Source organism: Salvelinus namaycush, chromosome 13 (genome assembly GCF_016432855.1).
Source record: "Salvelinus namaycush isolate Seneca chromosome 13, SaNama_1.0, whole genome shotgun sequence".
Lineage (NCBI taxonomy): Eukaryota > Metazoa > Chordata > Actinopteri > Salmoniformes > Salmonidae > Salvelinus > Salvelinus namaycush.
This window is the reverse complement of record NC_052319.1, coordinates 8,779,567-8,796,446: the sequence shown is the minus strand read 5'-3', so window position 1 is coordinate 8,796,446 and position 16,880 is coordinate 8,779,567. Positions and strand designations below refer to the sequence as shown.

At 42.8% G+C, this 16,880-nt stretch overlaps 1 protein-coding gene across 1 annotated transcript in view; it reads right to left on the bottom strand.

Moving 5' to 3' along the window:
* Positions 1-4,753: 4,753 nt before the first annotated feature.
* Positions 4,754-16,880, bottom strand: part of hibch (3-hydroxyisobutyryl-CoA hydrolase) — a 50,247-nt gene continuing 38,120 nt past the window's right edge. Inside the window, exons 11-14 of the mRNA XM_039006692.1 lie at positions 8,347-8,428; positions 6,755-6,877; positions 6,494-6,527; positions 4,754-6,305 (exon numbers count right to left, since the gene is read on the bottom strand). Of these exons, the coding sequence (XP_038862620.1) occupies positions 6,190-6,305; positions 6,494-6,527; positions 6,755-6,877; positions 8,347-8,428 (355 nt within the window). The 3' untranslated portion in view covers positions 4,754-6,189. The remainder of the gene's footprint in view (positions 6,306-6,493; positions 6,528-6,754; positions 6,878-8,346; positions 8,429-16,880) is intronic.

Genomic DNA, 16,880 nt, shown 5'->3' with positions numbered 1-16,880 from the left:
TGAGCATCAGGATATATCCAATAATGATCCTAACCCTTACCCTAGTCTCGTTTTATCAGATCTCTACACTGAGGAGGCAGTGGGAGGAGCTATAGGAGGATGGGCTCATTCCATTACAATGAGCTCGTCCTCTTTTAGCTTCTCCCACCAACCTACTCTGCAACACTGTATTCGCATTTGAGAATGGCTTGACACACTTAGGACGGCTGGAATCAAGGCTACCTTTACACTAACCTCAACCAACTTCAATTTCCATATAGCTATTGGCTAACCTTAACCTTTGGATCTGCTGTCTGAATATCCACTACTTACGGTTTAAACTGAGATTTCATCATGTGGTCAACCCTTGCCTATCCAGATCCAACAGCTCCCTCTGTACCTGTATTATGTCCCTGTAACATTTATTTAATCATTAGATTAGCTGATAGACGGTCAGGTCCAGGAGATGTCTAAATGACTTAATGGAATTAATGGATCACGCCAACTAGCTTTGATATTGTGGCTCAGAAGCTTTAGGACAGGGTTCGTCAACTAGGTTTGGCCTCGGGACAAATTTTTTCTGAGCTAATAATTGGCAAGCCAGAACATAATTAACATATAATATTAGCACAATTAATAGGCTTACACTACAAATTGAACAGAACAACATTAACATGTCGGATTAGTACATAATTAATTCAGTGACAATAACAATAATTTAGATCTGATTAAGCTCATAAAATCACCAATGTCTCTATTAAATTATTATTTTTAGTCCATTTCTCTGTGCGTTGATTGGTGGGGAAAAACAGGTCTACTGTACGTAGCCTAATGTAGTCCACTACTTTTTTTTATGTCAAAATGTTTAACCTCATTGAGCATTCTGCGCTGGACAGCCACTCTTAGGGAGAGTAGCAACAGTGCTGAACTTTCTCCATTTATAGACTATTTGTTTTACCATGGACTGATGAACATCAAGGCTTTTAGAGATACTTTTGTAACCCTTTCCAGCTTTATGCAAGTCAGCCATTCTTAATATTAGGTATTCTGAGATCACATCAGGCAATGCTTCTTGTGAATAGCAAACTCACATTTTGTGAGTGTTTTTTATAGGGCAAGGCAGCTCTAACCAACATCTCCAATCTCGTCTCAATGATTGTACTCCAGGTTAGCTGACTCCTGACCCCAATTAGCTTTTGGAGAAGTCACTAGCCTAGAGGTTCACATACTTTTCCCAACCTACACTGTGAATGTTTAAATTATGTATTCAATACAGACAAGAAAAATACAATGTGTTATTAATTTAAGCATACTGTCTATTGTTGTGACTTAGATGAAGATCAGATCAAATTTGATGACCAATTTACGCAGAAATCCAGGTAATTCCAAAGGGTTCACATACTTTTTCTTGCCACTGTATGTCTGTTATTTTCATGGAAATGACTTTAAAGAAGAGCTACTGGCACTGATTCCCCTCGAAGGACACACCACCAGGGACATCCTATTCACAAAGCTGGAAGAATTGTTTACGCAGCATGGCCTGTCATTTCGAAACAGTCAACTTTGTGTTCACTGATGGGGCTCCTGCTATGGTGGTCAGACACAGGGGCCTGGTCAGCAGGTTGAAGGAAATCGCCCCAAAAATGAATGGCTTGCATTGTCTCATCCATCAGAGTGTGCTGTGTGCCAGACTAAACGCTGAGCTAAAAGATGTGATGGATAAAGTCATACGCATAATCAACTTTATCAGGGGGACATCAAGCACCTAACACTGTCTTTTCCACAAGCGTGTGACAGAATCAGAGGCCACCCATGATGATCAAATCAAACTTTATTTGCCACATGCGCCTAATACAAGTGGAGACTTGACCGTGAAATGCTTACTTACAAGCCCTTAACCAACAGTGCAGTTCAAGAAGAAGAAAATATTTACCAAGTAGGCTAAAATAAAAAGTAACACAATAAGAATAAGAATAACGAGGCTATATTCAGGGGGCATCGGTACCGAGTCAGTGTGCAGGGGTGCAGGCTAGTTGAGGTAATCTGTACATGTAGGTGGGGGCGAAGTGACTATGCATCCCCAGCTTTACAACGACGTGCGCTGGCTGAGTAAAGGAACATCTCTAGAACGATTCTGTGAGCTGCATGACCAGGTTGTGGATTTTCTCAGAAAAAGCTAAATGAGGGCCGTGACCACCTTCGTATTCTGGAAATTAAAAGGAATCCCTCTCTAATGTTGCTTTTTTTTGGCTGACATACTGTCACTTAAAACGGGTTAAATCTGCAATTACAAGGAAGAGGGACAACAGTCGTGGACATGGTGGAAAAACTTGAGGCCTTTACTAGGAAGCTCGAGTTCATCTGGAAGGCTACTGCACTTAATCTCACTGAAGAAACGACAGGCAGAGGGACCAGGCCGCAGCATTTTCAGAGGTGGTGGAAGATTATCAAGCACCTGAGGGACAACTTCTCCACCAGATTAATTACAACAGCATGCTCAAAGATATCATTGCGTTTGTATGTATGTGTATCCTTTCACAGTTCGCCCAGGTGGAGAATTCTCCCTTGCTAAGAAAACGATACCCTCGCTGGATGAGGCCGCAATTCAAACTGAGTTGATTGAATTCCAGACGTCGAGACAAATCGGATGCGCTCAGGAGTGCCGAGTCCTTGTGTGTGTTTTGGGTAGCATGCTCAGAAGAAAACAGTAAGTAACTTAATAGTCATATAGGCTACTAACATTATTGTGATTATTATTATTGTTAGTGTTTATCCATGGCTATTTTAGGTCTCATGCTGACAGTATTTTCTGTTCGTTTTGTAACAGGAGCAGGTTATGTCGAGACTCCCGATACAGACGTTCAGACACAGACGTTACCTTTTTTTCTTTAAATGATTGTTTTATGTAGAACGCTACCTTTTTGGCCAGTTGCAAATTGTAAGTAGGCCTAATAAATAAATTTTAAAAAAAGTCCTACTAGGCTATGTGAAAGATGCTTTTAAGTCACATAACTGGCTGAGGTAGGCCAAGTTATTTTATATAGACCTTGGCTCGGAAGAAATAGACTCCAATTCAGCTCTTGTTTTTTATTTATTTAACTAGGCAAGTCAGCCTGTTGTTTGTAAGGTGAAATTAAAATGAAGATTATTGTTGAAATGAATTACTCAACTGGTGTAGTTGTTCTCCATCTGTTGCTGGGCGCCACTAGCATAACAAGTTAGCTATATTTTCAGCACCAGGCGCTGTTCACCTATTGATTGCGCTGCGGTTGCAGATTTACGTTTCAGAACAACAAAATGGTCTGCTGCCTGCTTTATTAGTTGACTGTCTCCTGCATTTGGTCTCATTAATTACGTTAAAATGTAACTTTTGCATTATTTAGGTAGGGTCACTTTCTTGGGACATTGCATTTGAGACTTTTTGCATCTCTGGTCCAAGATTATTATATATTTTTTTTAATGGAAAAAATATTCATAATTCATTTGGGGGGCTTTGGCAGGCTATAATAATATTTGGGGAACCCTGCTTTAGGAGCTCAACGCTACAGGCTTTGTACTCAAAGCTGATGTTTAACATTCCACTTTAGAAATGGAATATCCAACTGGGTCTCATTTTACAGTAAGTGTCCCTAGGTAATTAATACTCAAATATAAAACGCAACATGCAACAATTTCTAAGATTTTGCTTTTAGTTCATAGAAGGAAATCAGTCAATTGAAATAAATAAATTAGGCCCTAATCTATGGATTTCACATGACTAGGCAGGGGTGCAGCCATGGGTGAGCCTGGGAGGGAATAGGCCCACCCATTGGGGAGCCAGGCCCAGCCAAACAAAGTGCTTTTCCCCACAAACGGGCTTAATTATAGACAGAAATACTCCTCATCATCCAGCCCTCCCCCTTTGATGATCCCACAGGTGAAGAAGCCGGATGTGGAGGTCCTGGGCTGGAGTGGTTACAAGTGGTCTGTGGGTGAGGCCGATTGGACGCATTGCCAAATTCTCTAAAACGATTCGATTCTCTGGAAACAGCTCCGGTGAACATTCCTTTTAATACTTTTTGGGGGTACTTTTTACACCTTTTTCGTGATATCCAAATTGGTAGTTACAGTCTTCTCCCATCGCTGCAACTCCCATACGGACTCGGGAGAGGCAAAGGTCGAGAGCCAAAAGTTCTCTGAAAAACCGTATAGCTGGCGACCGAAGTCAGTGTGCATGCGCCAAGCCCGCCACAAGGAGTCGCTAGAGCACGGTGGGACAAGGATATCCTGGCCGGCCAAACCCTCCCCTAACCTGGATGACGCTGGGCCAATTGTGCACCACCTCATGGGTCGCCAGGTCGTGGCCGGCTGCGACACAGCCTGGGATCGAACACTGGCCTGTAGTGACGCCTCTAGCACCTCGATGCAGTGCCTTACACCCCTGCGCCATTTGGGAGGCCCTTCCGTTGGACATTCCTGCAGTCAGCATGCCAATTGCATGTTCCCTCAAAACTTGAGACACCTGTGGCATTGTGTTGCATGACAAAAGTGCACATTTTAGAGTGGCCTTTTATTGTCCACAGCACAAGGTGCATCTGTGTAATGATCAGCTTCTTGTATTGCCACACCTGTCAGGTAGATGGATTATCTTGACAAAGGACACAATGCTCACTAACATGGATGTAAACAAATTTGTACACAACATTTTAGAGAAATAAGCTTTTTGTGCACATGGAACATTTGTGATCTTTTATTTCAGCTCACGAAACATGGGACCAGCATTTTACGTTTATATTTTTGTTCAGTGTAGTTACATAGGCAGGCACAACGTAATTATGCTTTTATTAACGATGACTTAAAACAATTAAATCAAATGACAATTTTTACAATCAGGTTTTCATACACATCTTTATAGACATATTTCGTATACAAGAGATTTTTACAGCTATTAGTTGGGAAATTGTATCCATTGAATTGGACACTGAAGAGCGCACAATGAATTGAGAACTTCTGGCCTTTGCCATACAGTAATGCAATGAAAAATGCAACGCCGAGTGATCACTCCAGCTACAGGACAAAGCTAAAAGGCATTAAGAATGACACCTGGCTGGTGACTTTTGAAGGACAAATCCTAAACCATAAAAGCTTATCTCTGAAGCCAAGATAATTACTGAGCCTGTGTTCTCCAGGAGAGTGTTTATGCTGGTTCATTGTTTACTTAGCAAACTTTGTGGTGGGTCTTTTAGCTACTGACCTAATTTCGCTCTGGGAGCCTGTAAGAGCTCTTAACTGTGTGCTGAGGGTTTGAGTGCTGCAAATGGGATTTCATATAATCAATGATTTGAGCTGGGTAGAGAAACGCAAAAGGCCAGATTCAGTCGAAGACACACTGCAGAAAAATGACTAAGCACTGCAAAATCCCCCCTTTCATAAAAATCCAAATTAGGTAGAAATTAGTCTGTACATTTTAACATGGTGATTTCCCAGTCCAGGCTTCCAGCAATGTGTATTTAATTGAATCCCTAGGAATTGGAGAGACAGACTGACTGAAAGACAGTCATAAACAGGACATTATGACACTCAACAAGGGCCATAACAACCACCTGACAGTACTCTCCCAAGTTATATGACACTTCAAACAGGACAGAACCTCTTCCTTACCCAGCTACTCACCGAAACAAACATTTGTTTCTTGGCACCACCAACTGTACCGAGGAATATTGGTCTTTGCAAATAATACTGCACATCAGCACAGCGGAGATACTGTACATATTGTCTGACTCAATGTCTATATAACTGGTCTGGTATCCATCCAACTTTAGCCTTTTAGCCTGATGCTAGCTTTTGAGAAGTCATACTTGAAGAGTCCATTCAATTTGTTTAAAAATGCATTGCAAAATGGGCACAGCACTGGGGAGTGATCTTGCCAAAGTCCTGCTGTTGTGATAGGCCACAGTGACTGGCGTACCATGTCTGATGGCTGTGACCAACTACTCTAGAGTAGCTTCCTTTGTCTCCTCTCCAACTGTATGACCACTGATGGGTGAAAGTGGTGGCTTATCTCAACGGTAAAGCTCTGTGAGAACATGGATTCTGATGAGTGGCCATGAAGGAAAGGATACAAGGGACGGAAACAAATTTAGGCAACTAGGAGGCAACCTTCCTATGAGAAGGCCTCATGAGCGGGAAGTGGTGTCCCTTGACCCCTTGTTCTATTCTATGGAGGTGTCCTTACAGCTTGAGGTCACGGTCCCCCAGAGATGAGAAGCAGTCCTCCACACTCTGTTCGGAGACCTCCTTCAGTGTGGATGGACTCCACTTGGGGCTGTGGTCCTTGTCAACCAGCACTAGGCACACAAAGCAAAAAACCGAATTGCATACTGACAGAAACGTCCTAATAACACAGAAATTCAAAAGGGACGTGGAGCAGTTTTTGCAAAATAGTACTCAATATCGTTGTACAGAAATAAGAGGTCAATCTGTAAAATCTCAAAAGGGATTTATTTATGTGTTTTGCAAGAGTCAAACATCTTACCTGCCCTCACACCCTCGTAGAAGTCACTGCCCTTCTGCAAAACAACAAGAATCAAAAATCCTGACACACATACATGCTTTAAACTAATAATACCAGGAGACGGGTACATAGCTGTTGAGGGTCTATCCTATTCAAAATCCAGTAAATTAGTTAATTGCATTACCTTCAGATGGAAAAACGTTTAAACTGTAAGATAAAGTAAATCAAATGTGACGGGAAAGAGGAGGTAGTATTAAAGGCCTGGAGCCTTTCGGTACGTACCACCATACAGGCCTGACTGAGTCTGTACTCCATCACCAGAACCTCCTGCAAACTCATGGTGCGTCCCGCCTGAAGCTGCTTGAAGGTTATCTTCAGCGATGTGGGAGACATCTTGGCGAGGGTCTGTGAAATTCACAAATACAAAAAAACAAAAAAAAAACTTCTTAGCTGTAGCCCAGGTGGTTATTAGCCAGCAGAACCTAATGTTCAATACACTAGCAATTCTTTCATGTGATATTGTGAGTAGCCTATATCATTACCCACGATTACTGCCATTGCATTGATTAGTGTAACTCTCGTACCATAATTGGCAGTGACGAAATAAGGGCATTTCAGGATTTCCCTCCAAAGCCTGCATAGATACTTGAACAATTTTTCTCTTATTAGTGCCCTTGAACCAACAGGGAAACGTTTGTGCTTATGGACAGGACTATACCAATTGCTGCACTTTCCACTCAGCAGTTACAACATCCAGCTTCATAAGAAGAGTTGCTTCATTATCATCGCTCTCTTTCAAGAAGAGCGGGCCCATTTCCTGTTTTACATAACCAGTGTCTTCCTCCCAACTCATACACCAGCTGGATTCAGGCATGTTTACGATCAAGCACATCCCATCTCATTAACGACACCATCTGTGATAAAAACGTGTGTAGACAATCGTATCAGTTTTCTCCACACTGAATCTGCACTTATGATCACACGGCAACAGGGATGGCAACACCGCACAATGTCATTCCAGGCAACATGGAAATGCGTTGCAATCCATGTGCACATCTCTCTCACATGGCATCCAGGTTTACAGAGCATTAGCTTCCAATCAAACAAGGACAGCTTGGCTTTTGGCACTATTAAAAAGAGGTATTTATCATTCAGGATAAGGTTGTGCCACGGCAAGTGTTTGCCCAACACGGGACTTTGGACAGTTGGGAGAGATCGGGCGTTTCTGACCCAATGTCACACTGCCGATGGGACTGTTCGGTTAAGTGATCATCCTTATTAAGGGTGTTTTTTTTAGAGCCTTTCATTGAGCCACTGTGATAAGCTTAACCATATTAAGGGCTTACAGAGTGGCAATTACTACTGTTAGCAGAGCCCTGAATGCTGGACTAACGGCCTTATGTTCTCATACTCTCAGATGACGTCAGACTGGCTGGCTAGCTGGGTTTCATTCACATTGAGAAGATGAGAGGAAGTCATTTAGGAAAGGGAGATCCCTAGTCAGTCGTACAACTGAATGCCTTCGACTGAAATGCGTCTTCCGCATTTAACCCAACCCCTCTGAATCAGAGAGGTGTGGGGGGGCTGCCTTAAATCGACATCCACGTCTTCGGCGCACGGGGAACAGGGGGTTAGCTGCCTTGCTCAGGGGCACAACGACAGATCGGGGATTCGATCCAGCAACCTTTCGGTTACTGGCCCAACGCTCTAAATTTAGAACCTAGTCCAAAGACATTTCTACATAGCGACAGATTTAGTTCCTCTATAGCCCCTCTCTCTGCTAGCCAAAGCTCCTACCTTACCTCCAGTTAGCGTATGTGTGGGAGATGGGGATGAGGTCGCGGTGAGTCTAACTAGCTTGAGGCTGGACCCACCTCAGCTTGTTTCTGGGCGAATGGAGAGCCGTCTGTCTTTAGGTTGTGTACAATCCCCTCCACGCTGTCGGACTGGAATAACCTAAGGGCCGCAGGAATACAGGGATGAGACGCGGTCAGTTGAAGTACACATGGCTGAATACACACATGCACACCCAGATAGACACACACAATAGAGCACTCATTCATGTGGTGTTGTGAGGGGCTGCACATGGAATTCACAGCCCTACCCCTCTATCTACAGCTCCCAAATGCCCTTTCCCTAACTTCACTCACTCCACCATCTGAACTCATCACCTAGTGCCGTGTTTCACCAACTCCAGTCCTCGAGTCCCCAACCATCATATAAGATGGCGCTGCAGTGGATAGCGGCAGTCTTACAGGCTCCTGACCAATTCTGCTCTTTTGTGTGTTCTTTTACGCTGATCTAAACTTTTTTGTACATAATGTCTCCGCCATCATTTCCTATGACCGAAAACAGATTATCAACACGGGGGCCCGTCGGAGGTGGTGTGTGTAGTCCCCTCCTGTACTCCCTGTTCACCCACGACTGTGTGTCCTCACACGACTCCAACACCATCATCAAGTTTGCTGACAACACGACGGTGGTAGGACTGACGACGATGAGGCAGCCTATAAGGAGGTCAGAGACCTTGCAGTGTGGTGCCAGGACAACAACCTCTCCCTCAACGTCTGCAAGACAAAGGAGCTGATCGTGGACTACAGGAAACGGAGGGATGAGCACGCCCCCATCCACGTCGATGGTGCTGTAGTGCAGCGAGTCGAAAGCTTCAAGTTCCTGGGTGTCCGCATCACTAAGGAACTAACATGGTCCACACACAGCCACACAGGTTGTGAAGAGGGAATGACAGCGTCTCTTCCCCCTCAGGAGGCTGAACAGATTTGGCATGGGCCCTCAGATCCTCAAAACGTTGTATTTATTATATATTTATTTTTTTTACCTTTATTTAACTAGAGTTAACACATTCTTATTTGCAATGACGGCCTACACCGGCCAAACCCGGACGACGCTGGGCCAATTGTGCACCGCCCTATGGGACTCCCAATCACGGCCGGTTGTGATACAGCCTGGATTCTAACCAGGGTGTCTGTAGTGACACTTCAAGCACTGAGATGCAGTGCCTTAGACCGCTGCGCCACTCGGGAGCCCAAGTCGAGTTCTACAGCTGCACCATTGAGAGCATCTTGACTGGCTGCATCCAGGATCTCTGTACCAGGTGGTGTCAGAAGAAGTCCCCCAAAATTGTCAAAGACTCCAGCAAACCAAGCTGGACTGTACTCTATGCTACCACACAGCAAGCAGTACCAGTGAACCTGGAACCAACAGGACCCTGGCCTGAACAGCTTCTATCCACAAGCCATAAGACTGCTAAACAAGACTGCTAAATAGCTAATCAAATGGCTACACGGATTACCTGCATTGACCCTTTTCTGCTCTAACACTTGCACACATACTGGACTGTACCCAAACACACACACACAAACACACACACACACACACACACACAAACATTCACACTAACCACATACGCTGCTGCTACTGTCGATTATCTATCCTGTTGCCTAGTCACTTTACCCCTACCTACACTATATATACAAAAGTATATGGACACCCCTTGAAATTAGTGGATTCGGCCATTTCAGCAACACCCGTTGCTGACAGGTGTATAAAATCAAGCACACAGCCATGCAATCTCCATCGAAAAACATTGGCAGTAGAACGGCTTTACTGAAGAGCTCATCGACTTTCAACGTGGCACTGTCATAGGATGCCACCTTACCAACAAGTCAGTTCGTCAAATTTCTGCCCTGCTAGAGCTTCCCCGGGTCAACTGTTAGTGCTGAAATTGTGAAGTGGAAAAGTCTAGGAGCAAGAACGGCTCAGCCAGGATGTAAAAATCGTCTGTCCTCGGTTGCAACACTCATTACCGGGTTCCAAACGGCCTCTGGAAGCAACGTCGTTACAAAACCTTTTTGTCGGGAGCTTGATGAAATGGGTTTCCATGGCTGAGCACCCGCACACAAGCCTAAAATCACCATACGCAATGCCAAGCATCGGCTGGAGTGGTGTAAAGCTCTCCGCCATTGAACTCTGGAGCAACAGTTCTCTGGAGTGATGAATCACGTTTCACCATCTGGCAGTCCGAGAGACGAATATGGGTTTGGCGGATGCCAGGAGAACGCTACCTGCCTCAATGCATAGCGCCAACTGTAAAGTTTGGTGGAACAGGAATAAGGGTCTGGGGCTGTTTTTCATCGTTTGTGCTAGGCCCCTTCGTTCCAGTGAAGGGAAATCTTAACGCTACAGCATACAATGATATTCTAGACGATTCTGTGCTTCCAACTTTGTGGAAACAGTTTGGGGAAGGCCCTTTCCTGTTTCAGCATGACAATGCCCCCATGCACAAAGCAAGGTCCATACAGAAATGTGACTGACGAGGTCAAACCGGTCTTATGTAGCAACATTTGAAATTGTGTTTAAAAAAAAAAAGTTTTACATTGGATAAAAGTAGAGACTCAGAGCTACAAAAGGCATATCATACACTACAGTTGAGGAACAATGGGAAAGTAATTTTGCTTTGAAATTTGATAAACTTGTAAATCTACTTTTGAGAAAATGGCCTTTGAATGTTTTGGTACCACTACTGGAGAGCCCTCCTTTGTCTGCACCCATTCAGCATCGTTCACACCCTCTTAACCTGTTTGGGCTGCAGGGGCAGTATTGAGTAGCCAGATAAAAGGTGCCCATTTCAAACGGCCTCGTACTCAATTCTTGCTCGTACAATATGCATATTATTATTACTATTGGATAGAAAACACTCTCTAGTTTCTAAAACCGTTTGAATTATATCTGTGAGTCAAACAGAACTCATTTGGCACAAACTTCCTGACCAGGAAGTGGAAAGTCTGAAATCGAAGCTCTGTTCTACTTCCTGCCTATAAATGGGCATGATACGTATTAGTATACATGCACTTCATAGACCTTCCCCTGGATGTCAAGAGGCGGTGAGAGAAGAAATTGAGTGTTTATCTTGGTCTGAAGTGGAATACAAGCTCTTTGTATGACGTGTCCCCCATTTCCTGTTTTCTGGAGAGCGCGAGGAGGTACCTGGATTTGTCTTCTGTTTAGCTGCCGTTATAGGCGACTACTATCTCCGGCCTTGATTTTATTTGATACATGTGACCATATCATCGTAAAGTATGTTTTTTCAATATAGTTTAATCAGATTATTGAAATTTTTTCGGGAGTTTTGCCGTGTTCCGTTCTCTGACTTTGTTGACGATGGAGAGATTCGCGCCACTTGGCTAGTGTGCTTGCTAATTCAAGAGGGAAAGTGGCCGTTCTAAATCCAAACAACGATTGTTCCCGACAAAGGACCCCTTGTCCAACATTCTGATGAAAGATCAGCAAAAGTAAGAAACATTTTATGATGCTATTTCATATATCTGTCGTACATGTGAACTAGTCGTCGGCGCCCAACTTTTGGGTACTCTAGCTATACCGAAGCTGGATGTCGTAATGAAGTTATTTTTTAGAATTCTAACACTGCGATTTCATTAAGAACTAATGGATCTATCATTTCCTATACAACATGTATTTTTTAGTTATGTTTATGAATAGCTATTTGGTCAGAATATGTGTGTCAGAAAAATATCCGGATGTTGTGGAAAAAGTAGCTACGATAGCACAATGTATAACCACTGATTTCAGCTCTAAATATGCACATTTTCGAACAAAACATAAGTGTATGTATAACCTGATGTTATAGGACTGTCATCTGATGAAGAATATCAAGGTTAGTCAAAAATTATATATCTTTTACTGGTTTGTTACGATCGCTAACTTTTACTGCTGGGAAATGGCTTGTGTTTCTGGCTATTGTGGTAAGCTAATATAACGCTATATTGTGTTTTCGCTGTAAAACACTTAAGAAATCGGAAATATTGGCTGGAATCACAAGATGCCTGTCTTTCATTTGCTGTACACTATGTATTTTTCAGAAATGTTTTATGATGAGTAATTAGGTATTTGACGTTGGTGTCTAATTATTCTGGCTGCATTCGGTGCAATTTCTGATTGTAGCTGCAATGTAAACTATGATTTATACCTGAAATATGCACATTTTTCGAACAAAACATAGATTTATTGTATAACATGTTATAAGACTGTCATCTGATGAAGTTGTTTCTTGGTTAGTTTGGTTGGTTCTTGGTTAGTTAGGTTGGCTTTGTGCATGCTACCTGTGCTGTGAAAAATGTCTGTCCTTTTTTGTATTTGGTGGTGAGCTAACATAAATATACGTGCTGTTTTCGCTGTAAAACATTTAAAAAAATCGGACATGTTGGCTGGATTCACAAGATGTGTACCTTTCATTTGCTGTATTGGACTTGTTAATGTGTGAAAGTTAAATATTTAAAAAAAATATCTTTTGAATTTCGCACCCTGCACTTGAGCTGGCTGTTGTCATATTGTGGGCGGCCTCGGGCTGCAGCCATAAGAAGTTAAGCTTTAGCCCCACCCATCTCTTTAAGGGTTGATCTGAGCGTTCTGTACTAACAGCAGCAGTCAAGCACCCAAGCTAACATGCTAGCTACTTCTAGACACAAATGAGAGAATAGCTCACTGAACATTACTTGCCCTAGCAGAGCTGGTTAGGCTGTTTTCATGTTTTCCAGAGCGTTATGGACTGCAACTGTACTGTCAGATTGTCCATTCGTAAATTCAGAGCGTTTCGCTCTCGGAGCGTGCAGAGCGCTCTGGCCGATGAGTAGGGTTGATCAGAACGGTCTGACCTCACAACGGCAGTCAAGCACCCAAGCTAACTGGCTAACATTGGCTAGCTTGCTAGCTACTTCCAGACACAATGAGAGAACACCCCACTCTGACCATTTGACTCACCCTACCAGAGCTGGTTAGGCTGTTTTCATGTTATCCAGAGCATTGGTGACTAACTGTGCTGCTGGCAACAATTTAATTACACTTTTTTGATGACGTTTACTGACACCGATTATATTTAACAGTTTATCAGTTATTCTGCGGTCTAGTACACTCAGACGAGAGTGCTCTGAAATTTGAGTAGATTGCCAGACTGAAATTACGAACGCACCCAAAATGGTTACTTGCATAGTGGAGTCTTTTGTTAAGACATGTAGCTAGCTAGCTAGGTAAATAATGAACCAGAATCCCAACTCATTACGTTACTACCCTGCATGAATCTGCAGTTAGCTAACCAACCAGGTTCAATGTTAGCTAGCTAACATTAGGTTTTAGCTCGCCAAGCAAATGGCTCCGAGATATGAATAATAAGATCATACACGTAACATTAGCTATCTAGCTAGGTAAACAATGAATCATAATCCCAACTCATTACGTTACTACCCTGCATGAATCTGCAGGCAGCTAACCAACCAGGTTCTATGTTAGCTAGCTAACATTAGGCTATAGCTAGCCAAGTAAATGGCTCTGAGATACACATAAAAAGATCATACACGTAACGTTAGCTAGCGAGCCAGCCAGCTAAAGTTAGCTAGCTAGCTAAGAGTACACTAACTTGAAATGAAACCACTTTGTCAAAATTAGAAATGTGTAATATCTGAAAATGTATCCGTATACATCATTCATGGATGGACGCGTCTCCTGTCGGATGCCATGTTTGCCTTTAGTTTGAAGATGTAATCCGGAGTTTGCGCCATCTACTTAACGATCATACTCAAATTCCACTGATTTCAAAATTCGGTCCTCCAGAAAGTGGAGAGAAACACTTCTGCAGTTTTACTACAGAATAAAAAATAATGTAAACCCGCATTAGACAGGATTACCTACACATACTGACCAGCTCAAATGGACAGAAGCTTGTTATATGGCAGACCAATCCAAACTCATCTCTCGGCATGTCCAGCCCACTCATTATCTCAGCTAATCATGGCTAGTGGCTAAACCAACTAGGCTTGTAATTTAACAATTGTATTCGTATTTACAGATGGCATACAAGTTTGCTATTAAGGCACATGAAAGTTCACATGTTCGAGAAGGCACTTCTGCAAAAAAATGCATTTTGATAAAAATAAAAAAGTTCACCTTCAAACGGCTCTCCTGTGAGGTAGTGACCCGCGACATACGCCTAGTTTCCTGAAACGGGTCACAAATGGTTTATCGAGATTGGTGTGGAAGAACTTGACAGCACAGAGCCCTGACATCAACCCTATCAAACACCTTTGGGATGAATTGTAACGCTGATGCGAGCAAAGCCTAAATCGGCCAACATCAGTACCCGACATCACTAATAATCGTGGCTGAATGGAAGCAAGTCCCCGCAGCAATGTTCCAGCATCTAGTTTAATGCCAATGATTGTGGAATGAGACGTTCGACGAGCAGGTGTCCACATACTTTTGGTCATGTAGTGTACATGTACATGGCTACCTCAATTACCTCGTATCCCTGCACATAGACTCAGTACTGGTACTACTTGTATATAGCTACGTTATTTTACTTGTTTTTGTTATTCACTGTGTATTTATTCCTCGTGTCACTACTTATATTTTATCTTCAACTCTGCATTGTTGGAAAAGGACCTGTATGTAATAATTTCACTGTTAGTCTACGCCTGTTGTTTACAAAGCTTGTGACAAATAAAATTTGATAGATTTTTGTTGTTTCCCCTGACAAACTCACCTGATTAGTTGACAAGTTTGTAATAATATTTGGAAGATAAATACACAACGCAGGGGATGAGAGGACTAGGATTAACGATCAATGGGATACTTGTTATTTGACCATTGGCCAAGTTGTCCTGCAAGGACTTCTGATTTGTTAAACCCAGGCTATGGTGGTGGGGGGGGGGGGGGGGTTATAAGTGGCATCCTGTCCTTTGTTCTGTGGAGAAAAACCAAGGACAGGGAAGACTGAACATCTAATTTTCAGCATAGCACCTAGGATTTGTCCTGCTCAAATAAATCTATTTTCTCCCCCTGATTTGCTTTGGGGTCTGTGTTATTGAAGAATAACCTCAATTGCTAACAAGTTGAATCAGGTGTGTTTGTCCAGGGCTATAACTAAAAGGTTTGCTGTTGGGGGTACTCGAGGACTAAAGTTGGGAAACCACTAACCTAGCGTATGTCGGCACCTGAATGTGTTGGGGTCACTCTTTCATTTCATTATGTGCAAAATGTTTAAAGCAATGCAACTACTCACTGAAAAAACTATTTTAAAGAAATATGCACTTTCTTGGCACGAGACCAATGTTATAATACCCAGTGTGCAGGTGGGATTGACATCCACCAGTGCCTTAATTGTCTACAGTTAAACATGACATCAATCATCCTCTGAGAGACAGAAGGAGTATGTGTGTCAGTAAAACAGCAAACAGCCAAGGACAAGTGTCAAAAATAGCCTACATTACACAACAGCGTTTCATAACAAACACATACGGTAGACAGGGCCAGTGATGATAAGTGAAAATGAAGGGTGTACTCGATAAGAGGGCATATAAATAGCGACTAGGGGCGATCTCTTTCTCAGCTCAAAAGGAAGTGCTCTCTCTCTCTGTGCTGCAGGCGCCCAACTGTTAGCAGTGCACCAATCAATGATGTATATAAACCCTCGATTGCTTATGCTATGTATTGGCCAATGAGAGGCTTTGAAGCAACCGGTCAGCTATACTGGCACTCCCCAGATGAAACAGTCCTCCATAGGAATTCATGGAATTCTACAGTATTTAAGCATTTGTTGATGATGTGGGGAAAGTAACATTAGTACTTTAAAAAAATATATGCTTTAAGAAAATGTTATATTTTTTCATTTTATATTTTGACGTTTAGCTCACAATTTAAAAGCATGCATTAAGGGGTCTGTAATAGAATACATTTGGTAACATTTTTTTTACATCTATAAATGCATTTCTCTAGCTTCCGAAATATATATATTTTTTTACAACGGTGGAGGAGTGCCAAGATGAAGGTGCTGTGGCTTCAAAACAGCACCCCCCCGTCAGTCATCTAGTGTATATATAAATCATTGGCACCAATTCTCAATGTAACAGAACAGTTTGTTGTGCAGTGTGCTTCAATGCTGTTCCTGGAAACGCACATGGTGTGCTGGCTTTTGTTCTAGCCCAGTACTAAAACATCTGACACCGGTAATTATCGAGCCCTTGATTAGATGAATCATGTGTGACATAATTTAGAGCTGGGCTGGAACAAAAGCCTGCACACCCTGCGGGTACCGAGAACCAGGATTAAAGAACACTGGCGTCAAGCTACCACAGGGCAACTAACAGAGAGAAGCGTTTAATGCTAATAACAGTTGGCCTACTATGACTCAGGCTTATGTACTGCTCCAAGGGCTGTGGTTACACCACGGCTCAACGTCCTCTAGGCCAGAGTGTGCCTCTGTCACACATGGACACATATCGCAAACCACAGAGAAAAGTAATTTGTGCGAAGGAAATGTTCTGTATCTGTTTGGTATGGGAGGGAACGCAACCTGGCTTGCCAGTGTGTTATTACAATAAAT